An 11,723-nucleotide genomic window follows, 5' to 3' on the forward strand; every position below is an offset into this window, starting at 1 on the left:
TTCCTGACTATAAAAAACCAAACCAACCAACCAACCAAATAAACAAACAAACAAAAAAACCCTGTACTGTCTTCATACTGAACTATTCTCAGATGAAAAGGTTCCAAACTCAGGCCATTTCGTGGCCAGAAAGGAAGTGAGTGGCTCACTATGGATACAAAATCTTGCAGATATATCCAGCTTCATGGGACAGGTCTGCTTCTGATGTGTTATGACTAGAGGAAGCCAAGCCATTTGGGAGTTAGGAAAGATTATTAAAGAAATCCAGGGCCAAGTGGTGATGCATCTGGTTAAATACACATAGCATAAAGCTCAAGGATCTTAAAAAGTATCTGGGTTTTAGCCCCTGGCTTACCACCTGGAGGGGGGAAGCTTTGCAAAATGTGAAGCAGGTCTGCAGGTGTCCTTTCCCTCTTTATCTCCCCCTCCTCTCTCAATTTCTCTCTGTCCTACCTAAAAAAAAAAGTGGGAAAAAATATGGCCACCAGAAACAGTGGATCTGTAGCACGGGCACTGAGCCCCAGCGGTAACCCAGGGGGGAGTGGAGAAAGTAATTTCATTTGGCTATTTTCCCCCTCCCCTATAAAGCAGAGACTCACTTTTTATTATAACTTCTATGTTAATGATGCAGCAGAAGATGGAACCATGGCAATCCAGAATGAATCAACTGTAAAGTCCTAGAAGATATATGCCTGATAGTTAAGATGTTACAACTTGCCTGTGGGAGTCAGTGTGGTTCTCTGCCAGGGATATTACTATGAAGTTAGGAACAGAGATGACTGCAGAATCTAGAGCAAGCTTTCCAATCTCCTGTTTTGACAGTAGATGTGGAGATAGTCACTTGCCAACTCCCAATTTGAGCTGTCTCAGCTAAATCACTAACTTTGCCAATAGTCTAATACTGGCAAAGAAGGTCTTCAGGGGCCATGGGTTCATTGGGATCCTGACTCATGTATGACTGTAAGAGTAACAGCCATGACTATTTAGGTAGCAACAGGGCAGAATTCAGTTAGAATATGGGAACTACTTCCCAGAAAAAAAATTTTTAAAGAAAGATTAGACTAGAAGAAAGACATTTAGTCCCTGAGATGAAAACATAGTGAAGAGAAGAACTGAGATGCACTCCTGATATGGTTCAGACCTTTCTAACCTCCTCCTTGTATCTGTCTGTTTTTTTTTTCTACAGTGATCCGGGCAAAGGTGGTGGGGAAAAAGCTGGTGAAGGAAGGGCCCTTTGGCACTCTGGTCTACACCATCAAGCAGATGAAGGTGAGTGAGTGACAGCAGCCCAGTTCTGGAGAGTTCCTGTTTGTTTGTGCATTTGTTTGTTTTGTTTTTGCCAGGACAGTCCGGGCCAAGTGAGGCAAGGTAGGTTGGCACTGAAATGTGTGTTGCTTAGTGTCTTATCCCTAGCCTCAAATCTTCTCCCTTGCTGAAAAAAAAAAAGCATAAAAGCATTTCTCAGATAGCAGAAAGAGTTGAGGTGAAGAGGAGGAGGGCCTGGTGGTTGCTTCATCTCAGAGCCAGCACAGGAAGGACATTGTTAGAAGCTTAGACTCTGAAATGATACAGCAGTCTTATTAGTTGGTAATTATGAGAATCAATGGCCCTTTCAGATAAGAAGCCTGGTCATAATACTCCCACCTAAAAAGTGTGTGTGTGTGTGTGTGTGTGTGTGTGTGTGTGTGTGTGTGTGTGTGTGTGTGTGTAAGGGACACTAGATTTATTTTTTCTATAGGCTCTTCTAAACTCTGACTTTATGAGTTTTGACAATACAGGTTTGGTGCTGACACTGAAGTTACAATGCAGGCATAACTCCTCTAATCGACACTGAACTTGTGATTTTCCCAGGTTCCTCATCCTAAATTCAGAACTATACCCCTTTTCTGAGTTCAAAAACTTACATCCTAGCTGGTGAGTGAGCCCTACTGACCAAGTATGTTCACATTGCTGGATATTAATTTTATGAAACACATTAAAGAAGTACTCCTTAAGAAAACAAATATATCAGATCCAAAACCTAGCTTCCTAATCAGATCCACACCTAAAAACCTTACTTACCTTGGAGTTGTCCCTTTCCTGCTAAGAATGTTTATAGGCCTTTCTGACTGAGGAATTTTCACATTCTAAGTGCTCTGATAATGCTGTATTTTTTTTTAATAGAAACAGAGAGGTTGAGAGATTGAAAGAGACCATGATTGCTACTTTACCATGTGCATGGTCCAAATTTGAGCCTGGAAACTTTGGTGGTGTGGTCTCCTTCAATCTCTCTCTCAGGTGTCTATGTATGCTTTAGTAGATATGACTGAGGCTTTATCCTGAATATCTCAGCAACCAACGTCTAAGCCCATGTTGTAAGTATTTCTTGATGTGCAGGGCTCTTTGCTCAGAGGCATGGTGGTCATAAGGAAGACAAGGAGCTGGTATGTTTAGGGACCACAGTCAGATTAGAAGAGAAGACACATGCACTGCTGATCAGAAGTTCAAGACAGTAAGCATGTGGTTAGAACCAAAGGAGTAGTCAGCCCTTATACCCTCTGCTCAGCTTTCTAGCCCCGGCAATTAGGACAAGAGATGGTGTGTAATAGGGATTCAGTGCATGCTTTTCTATCTATGAGAAAAGGAAGGTAACACCCCATTAATCTAAAACCTTTCCAGATCATTATTACTACATTATGAGGTCTGAGCTCTAGATGTACTAGATTTGTCTAACCTGCTACTTTGGATTCAGTTTTGAAAATATCCACAGCTTTCTGGTTATGCAATGTCCAGAGTTGGCCTTGGCCACCTGCCCTTGGCTGCCCAACATGGTCATAGGACCAGTTTATGTCTTCATCTGACCATGGGGAGAGAAGAATGGACATATGGGTAAACCAACAAGAGCTACAACTACCAAACCCTGGCAAGCAACAAGCAAATGCCAGAGCCTATTAGACAAAAGCAGAGGTTCAGAGAATACATTCCCTGCCTGAGCTGGAATAATCCATCACATTGTGAAAAAAACCTGTGGACAGCAGAGAGTGGAAAGGAGAGCTGGGAGGCAGTGGCTTCCCAATTTGCCTGGCTTTTCTCTTGCCTTCAGAGCCTGGAAAACTATATGCGACCCTCACCTAAACTCTTCCCTGAGGTAGAAAGTGCCACTTCCTCTGCTTTGCATCATACTGGGGCATGTTTAGAAGCCAAATAACTTTTGTTTGGCCATTAGCACCAGAGCACACGCATGCACTCCCAGATCAGTGTTTTTACACTACATTTATCACTCTTCATGCTGCTAACATGCTAGGTATGGGGCACTGGAAAATAAAAACTGTGATTTCATTTCTGATAGGGGCTTAAGAAGACAATGTCTTACCTGACTCATGCATTTCATTAAAGGCCAGGAGGTTCCTAAATCAAAGTGTTAGGTTTCCTTCTCAGGAAAAGTAGTCTTCACAGGGTTCCCCAAATCTCTCTCTACTATCTCAGTTTGATTACCAGTCACTGTCTGATGCTTTGTAAAACTCTACCGTTCATATTAGAGTAATATTAGAAGAGCCAGAGAACTGGTCATGAGCAGAGAGGCTGTTAGATTCTCTCATTTCTAGGTACCAGCGTACTAATCAGAGAAGATGCAGGGTGTAGGAATAAACCATTCAACTGTCTCATTTCTTTCCTTTTTATTCCTCCCCTGTTACTATGGATGGGTCTATAAAGTTAGTATCTGTTATAAAGAATGTAAGATTCACATCTGGGCGGTGGAGCACCACATTAAGCACACATAGTATGAAGTGCAAGGACCTGCACAAGAATCTGGGTTCAAGCCCTGACTTCCCATCTGCAATGGGGGGGGGGGGACTTCACAGTGGCAAAGCAGGTCTGCAGGTATCTTATCTTTCGTTCTCCCTCTCTATCTCTCCCTCCTCTCTCAATTTCTCTCTGTCCTACCCAATAAATGAAAAAAATGGCTGCCAGGAGCAGTGGATTCATAGTGCTGGCATCAAATTCCAGTGAGAAATAACTCTGGAGGCAAATAATAATAATACTAATAATATACAAAAGGAATGTAAGATTCTATATATGTACCATTTATTGAGCAATTTTTCTGTGCATCAGGCATTCTGCTAAACTTTTGCTTGGCTCAGTATTCATGACCACTCTGTGAAATGGATATATGCTATCCACTATTTTCCAGGTAAGAATAGTGAGACTTGGAAACGTTATGTAGTAGTCTAGATTAAGTGACTACAAAGTGGCAACCTGAATAAAAGTTACAGTGTATTTACCTAGAAGATTACAGAGCTGTGTAACATCATCAGGTCTGCTCATTTGATGGGCTAGAGGGCTAACACCCCTCCCTGCCCCCAGGGAGAAAAAAAGTTAGTTTGAGATTGTGAGTTTGTCATGCAGCTGCATGGCTCATGACTCTGCAAAAGGTATTTTGGGGGAAATGTCTGTGAAAGGGAAATGGGAGAGCCAGAGAAGCAAGCCTCCTGCACTTTGGCAGAAGGCCCTGGGGTGGCTTTGTTCTAGTGAATTAGAGTCTACCTCAGAGTCAGACAGGGTAAGCAAGGGCTCCCTTAGAGTGGACTAAAGGAACTTTAAAACTTGAGACTCCAGCCACCTTGCCTGACCTCTCTTTTCTCTTTGAGTTCCTACCCTTTCCCCAGCAAATTCTTGTCCAGATGAAAGGCAGGCAGACCCTCTCCCATATGTCATTTTCCACAGCTTCTGTTCTGCTTCTCAGGCATGTCTTGAGTATGCAGAGACCCCTCTGGTGTGTGTGTATGTGTGCATGTGTGATGGAAGGAAATTAGAATGTTGTTAGAGTGTTGAAGGAGCTCACTGAAAACCAGATTTGGATTTCCTGGGGCACAAGGCTATAGTGTAAAGGTAGAAGCTGCCAGAATGGGGATTTCACCTTCTCAGTAACTAGGAGAAAGTAGTCTGCTTTGTCTGAACTTCAGTTGGTGCATTGGAGACATGCTTTCAGGCTGGCTGCAGGGGACAGCACGTGAGGGGACACTATGTCCCAGTCGGTTCTGTGATGGTTCCATGGGGAGACCTGCTGGTCATGTGTTTAGCTTGTCCTGACTCCTGGCAGGACAGATCTGGGCAATTGGAATGCTTGCCCCCCAGGGACTTCCTTCCTTCAATGATTTGTCTAATCAACTGAGCAATAGCAGGGTTTCGCCTTTGAAGCTCCAGCTGGAAACCTCTGTGACCACCCACAGCCCACAGGGAATGATTCTCCTTCCTCCACTGCCTGTGACTTTAGACTGACACTATTCTCATGTGCTTTGTCTTCCTAGATGAATAGTATATTCTGTAAGATAAAGTGTCTTTATGTATAAAGACCCTGCACTTGATATCTTAGTTAATTTTTTAATGTTTCTGAATATCAACTGCTTTATCTGTGAATGAGAATACATAAACAAATATGTGATATAAAAGCAGCATGCAGCACAGCACTGATTATTGGTAGGGATGGCAGACATATTTGTCATAATGGTGACTTTTATGTTATCAATGTGAAGGCTAGACATTCCATAAAATTATGGAAATCATCCCAGACTGAGAAACATTTTTCTTATATATTTTTTATATTTTCACTTTTACCCCAAGAGAAACTAACTTCATGGAAGTTTGTGTAGAAGTTGGTTTTTTGGAACATCTGAGAGGCTCAGAGGCTTATAGAGACCAATGCAAAACTAATCAATCAATCTATCTACCCATTCACACAGTGGGGTATGCATCTTCAGAAGGAAGAAAACCCTTAATTTGTGTCAACAAGAATGAACTTGAAGGTTATAATACTAGGTGAAATAAGCCGGACAAAGGCTCATAGTAACTAGCTCACTTTCATGTGAAATTTAAAGATGTTGAACTCTGCCTAGGAGGTGGGGGAAATGGAAAGATGCTGGTCACAGAGTTTCAATACTATAGGAGGTAATATATAGCAGGGTCACCATAGTTAATAATAGTGTACTATATAGTTGAAATGTGCTAAGAGAGTAGATCTTAAGTGACCTCACATACACAACAAGGTAATGAAGTGAGGGGATAGAATGTTAACTAGTTTGATTAGGTAACTATTTCACAGTGAATACACATATCAAAAAATCTCATTGTGTATTTTAAATATACATGATCTAAATTTGTCAATTATAATCAATAAAACTGGGGACACTTTGCTCAAGTCTGATATTTTGAACCAAATTTAATGACCTTTACTAAAAGGTGAAGTTGAGTCAACATGTGGGAAAAAGACCAAACCCTTCTATCTGTCATTATGAAGTTTAATATAGCTTGTTTTAAGTAAACTCTTACTAAGTGTTGTGTCAGGTGCTATCCTCAAAAACATCTTATGAAGTATCTAGTCCCATTTTACAGATGAAAAAATTGATGCCAAAAAAGGCCAAAGTACTTCCTATGTGGCTATTAAGTAGCAGAGACAAAATTCAAACACAGTCTGTTTCTAGAACCAGGATTTAACTACAACCCCTCCCCACCCTGTATTATCAGCTGAATAACATTAAAATTAATGTCCTTTCTCATTCTTATAATTTTATGATTTCAGTACATTAATAACCTACTAGAACCCTGTTAAATTTGTTAAACTAATTCTAGGTCTCTATGACTACAGAACTAATGATACTATTAGGATCAATAGTTAGGTTAAGATAGGATTATTATAAAGGAAGGGGATCAGAGTAGAATTTACCTTTTGAAATTTTCTTAGTGAATTCTAAAAGGTAGCAGTATTGGTTGGTCATCTGTAACACATTAACAATTTCACATCCTGTGCAAGTGCTAGAAGCCATGCTAAAATAAAAGTGCCCCCAAACTCAAATGTAACAGTGCATATCGAGAAGGTAGATGAACATGCCTTATTTTCATGAAGTCCAAGATTTGATCTTAGCACTACAAATGATGGATCAGTGCTCTTGACTTTCTCTCACTCTCAGTCCCTCTCTCATTATAAGTAAATAAAAGCAGCAGCAGGGGGTTGGGCAGTAGCACAGCCTGTTAAGAGCACCTGGTGCAAAGAGCAAAGACCAGCATAAGGATCCCACTTAGAGCCCCCTCTCTTGATTTCTCTTTGTCCTATCTAAAAATAATGACAGCAATAACAATAACAATGATAAACAACAAGTGCAACAAAGGGGAAAAATAGCCTCTAGGAGCAGTGGATTCGTAGTACAGGCACTGAGCCCCAACAATAACCCTGGAGGCAAATAAATAAATAAATAACCCCAAACAGCAGCAACAACAAGCTGATTTCAATGAGTTTGGTTCTTACTGAGCTATTTATGACACCAGACTAAAACATGAGCTTGAGCTTCACCCATGAAGCAAAGAGAAGACAAGGGGAAAGTAAGACATGGAATAAATTGAGGCTCCAATGGTCTGGACCCAGATGCCCTAAAGCAACTATTGAGTTAAAACATTTCTTCATAATACTTCTTAAGTAGTTAAAATTCCTAGATGGTCTTTAATCTAAGACTACAGAATTTTTAGTCGTGACTGAGATTCTGCTGTATCTTTACTCTTGAATATACACAAATATTTCCTCAGTTGCTTTGATCCTTTATATCTGATCAACTCTTTTTCCAGTCTTCAAGAGTGGTGAGGGCATATTTTACCCAGTTTAGATCATAGGAGAAATTGGGAATTTTCTTCCTTGTCCCCTTTCCAAAATTGCTATCTCCATTCTTACCTAGACCATTATCTGTCATCTCTACTTATGACTACTAATTAGTATTCAGAAACACTATCTAAATGAGATGGGAGAGGTTAGAGAGAGAGCACCTATAAGAGTCAGTAAACAATAAGACTGAATGTGTTTGTACCCCTGAAGGGAAGTGATGCTTTTTTTTGATGCTGGGAAAAAATATCCTAATGTTCTTAAAGAACATCCATCTACACCTAAATGAGTTTTTGCACACAGAGATGAGAAGAGAGGAAAGTCTTCAAAGACCATCGTTGAGGACATGTGCACAGTGGTACTCCTAAGCATGGTTCCTGTTAAAACCAGAGTACCACCATCCATCACTGAGGAAGCAGGGGTTCTGATTTGACACCACCCTGCCCCCTCTGCAGCATAAATGAAAACAAGTGTGGACAACCCTTCTGACAGCTCCTGGCTATGTTTCCTTGTTCAGCTGGTGAGCCTCTTGGGAGAAGTAAAGCTAAGCAGAGAGGCCAGGTAAATTAAAACCATCTGCACTGATGGTTGCACACAATTAGAACAGTGATCCTCTTAAACAGGGCTGAAGTTCCTGAATTTTTTTGGGTCCAAAAGACCCTTTATGAGACAAAGGTCCTTGTGGACCACCTACCCCTGCCAACCTGTCGCCACTTAAAAGATGAGGAGAAAAATAAAACAGCTCATTAGATTGAAAGGGAGGCACTTAGATGAGACACCAATGAGGTGATGTCTGGTTTTTTATTAATTACCTTAAGTAAGTTAATAATGCATGCCAGAAAGTAAAGTAGAGACATTGTCCTGCTGAAAACCCTTGGGATAAACCCAAACTAGCAGCTTTCCAGTGTCTGTGAACTCTAAGAACAGGGCAGTGATGGGATTGGGTGACATTTCACCCCTAACAGCTCACACAATTAACAGAGCTGTTAGCACAGAACTGGACCAGGTAACAGGCATTTGACTAGGAATCACTCAGTGAGTACAGTCTCAATTGGGATCACACCATAGTAGCCCTAAAGACACTTGCCCACATCATATGTCCTTGGAAATGAACTTGGGAGGCAGCAGAGGGAAGGGGCATAGGTTAGTGACTAAGAGTGTGGATTGTGGAGCAGATTCCCCTACATGGAACTAACCATATGGTCTTATGCAAGCCAGTTAACCTGACTGTAGTTCAGGCACCTCATCCATAAACTGGACAATATAGTCCCTACTGCATAACACTGTCATGGGGATTAAATAGATTGATAAGGCAGAAATTCTCAACCGTGGTGCTACTGACACATGAGCACAGATAATTCTTTGTTGTGGGGACTTCCTACCACTAGAAGATGTCTAGCAGTTTCTCTGGCCTCCAGCCACAGCTGCCAGTGGCCTCTACCATCTGCATCATGCTCCCAGTTGTGGCAACTAAAGTTGTCTTCTGGGATATGGGTAAAATTGCCTCCAGTTGAGATTCATGGCATTAGGTAAACTATATTAAAATGACCAGATAATAACAATTTCATATAGACCCATTTAAACTCTATAGTCTTTTAAAAATTTTTAAAAATATTTATTTATTTATTCCCTTTTGTTGTCCTTGTTGTTTTATTGTTGCAGTTATTATTGATGTTATTGTTGTTGGATAGGACAGAGAGAAATGGAAAGAGGAGGGGAAGACAGAGAGGCAGAGAGAAAGATAGACACCTGCAGACCTGCTTCACCGCCTGTGAAGCAACTCCCCTGCAGGTGGGGAGCTGGGGGCTCGAACTGGGATCCTTCTGCTGGTCCTTATGCTTTGCGCCACATGCGCTTAACCCGCTGCGCTACTGCCCAACTCCCTAAACTCTATATTCTTTTAATAAAGTGTACATAATTGAACATCCTTAGTAAATTATTTAGTGAAACACACATAAATTTTATCTAGGGTAGAGAAGTACCATAGTCTTATCTGATATGCTGAAGCATAAAAGCATGGTGACTACCTGGTCTGATTTCAACTTTCCCCAGTCAGACAGATTACTGTTAGCAGTTCTGGTCTGTCAAGTGGGATGCTAACACCTACCTCCTAAGGTTCTTATGAGAGGAATGTAAGTGAGAGTACCTCTACACATTGGAAAATGTCACAGACAGTTTATTATAAGAGGTTGGTGAAGGGTGGGGGTATAGCATAATGGTTATGCAAAGAGACTTTCATGCCTGAGGCTTTCAAGTCCCAGGTTCAATCCCCCACACCACCATAAGCCAGAGCTGAGCAGTGCTCTGGTTAAAAAAAAAAAAAAAAAAAGGTCAGTGAGACAGAAAGCAAATTGTTTCACAGCAAATTCTCCTTTGGATTTCTCAGATGGTGTCAGGATTTGAGAAAAATGTGCACTGGAGAAGTGTTGTGGGAAGTGCTTTGGGGGTAGGGTGACTGCCTGGCAGGGAAGGGACTAGGCATGGCTCAGAGGGGAAAGCTGATGATATTATCCAAGGTAAAGAAGTGTGTGTGTGGGGGGGGGCTGAGTAGGTCTCCGACAGGTCATAACATAGTTGACTAAGGAAAGCCAGATTCTCTCACAGCCAAGTGATAGCTTGCTCTGTGCCCTGGTCCTCTCTCATGACACTCCTTCTGCTCACAGATGTACCGAGGCTTCACCAAGATGCCCCATGTGCAGTACATCCACACAGAAGCTTCTGAAAGTCTCTGTGGCCTTAAGCTGGAGGTCAACAAGTACCAGTACCTGCTGACAGGTAATTACCAACTCTACCATCTACACTGCGGTCTGGTTCATGTCCACTGTTCCTTCACTTTAGAAGAGAGAGGAAGATGCTGATCCAGCATGGTCTCCAGGCAACCCTCCCTGCCCAGCATGAGTTATGTGCCCAGTTCATATTGGTAGGCCAGTGGAAAGTGCTTGAGGTTCTTCAATTAGTCTTGATTTTACCATCTGCTCCACCACTGTGGCCCTGAGTAAAATAATTTTCCCCCTAGCTTTGCCTTTTCTCAATTTCATTTTAAATAAAAAGGGAGTTCCAGCACTTGCTCCTCTCCACCTCACTATCAACCCATAAGAACTGTCATTTAAAGCTTCCCACCACTAGGCAGTAAGTGTAAGAAAGGGAAAAAAAAGTATATATGGATGAGAGAACTCAAGTCTCTGTCTCAATTCTAGAGCTTCATAGGTTGGGGCCTTTCTAGCAATATAAATTCCCTCTCTGAGCTATATTTTCTTCATATGGGAAATGAGAACACAGTGCCCCTTAAAGGTGCTGGGGAGCAATCATGGAGATGACTCAGTGGTAGAGTACAAGTACACTTGTAAGTGTGAGGCCCTATGTTTGATCTTTGAAACTAACAAAAAAAGAAAAAAAAAACAAATAGAACATTATAAAATGATAGAACGGTACTTTGATCTCTCTTTTTTGTGCACATGTATAAAAGGCATTGTGGGAAAGATAAAATCAGGGAAGTGAAACTTTACTTAGCACAGTACCTGACTAGCACTGGGTACTCAATTGGTGAGAATTCTTTCCCCTTTTGACTAGGTCCTGAGCAAAATGACTTTCCACTATCATCTTCTTGTGTTTTCTAGGCCGTGTCTATGATGGGAAGGTGTACACAGGACTGTGCAACTTCGTGGAGCGGTGGGACCAGCTCACCCTCTCCCAGCGCAAGGGGCTCAACTACCGGTACCACCTGGGTTGTAATTGCAAGGTAAGACTAAGGAAAGGAGGTAGGGGGCATTCTGACTCAAGGCTTCAGATTCATCAGTTACTGCTGTGTTAGGTGTTAGACTTGTTTGTATGTGTTTGGGGGATGGGGTGGGGGGGGCATGCACTCTAGATCTGGCTGGAAAGGCAGGTCCCAGCAGAGGTGGTAAGGAATGTTGCTCCAGGCTAAGCAGTGATGAAGGTGGGTGAAGAATGTTTCTACTGTAATTGGTGACCTCTGTACCAATTGGCAGTTTCTGTGGCTCACTTGGCAATTTCTGCAGTTCTAAGGCTCTACAGCACCCCCTGCCCCTCACAGTGGTTCAAGGCTGTGGCAGGTACAGGAACCTTTTGTTACCTTGGA

The 11,723-nt window shown here is 41.9% G+C and overlaps 2 protein-coding genes across 2 annotated transcripts in view; one reads left to right on the forward strand and one right to left on the reverse strand.

Moving 5' to 3' along the window:
• SYN3 (synapsin III) overlaps positions 1-11,723 on the reverse strand; it is a 505,196-nt gene that overhangs the window by 360,742 nt on the left and 132,731 nt on the right. The gene's annotated exons all lie outside the window — the stretch shown is intronic.
• The window catches only part of TIMP3 (TIMP metallopeptidase inhibitor 3), a 56,756-nt gene that overhangs the window by 40,438 nt on the left and 4,595 nt on the right, over positions 1-11,723 (forward strand). The window contains exons 2-4 of the mRNA XM_007540048.3: positions 1,187-1,269; positions 10,288-10,399; positions 11,242-11,363. Of these exons, the coding sequence (XP_007540110.1) occupies positions 1,187-1,269; positions 10,288-10,399; positions 11,242-11,363 (317 nt within the window). The remainder of the gene's footprint in view (positions 1-1,186; positions 1,270-10,287; positions 10,400-11,241; positions 11,364-11,723) is intronic.

This window comes from Erinaceus europaeus, chromosome 7 (assembly GCF_950295315.1).
Source record: "Erinaceus europaeus chromosome 7, mEriEur2.1, whole genome shotgun sequence".
Classification (NCBI taxonomy): Eukaryota; Metazoa; Chordata; class Mammalia; order Eulipotyphla; family Erinaceidae; genus Erinaceus; species Erinaceus europaeus.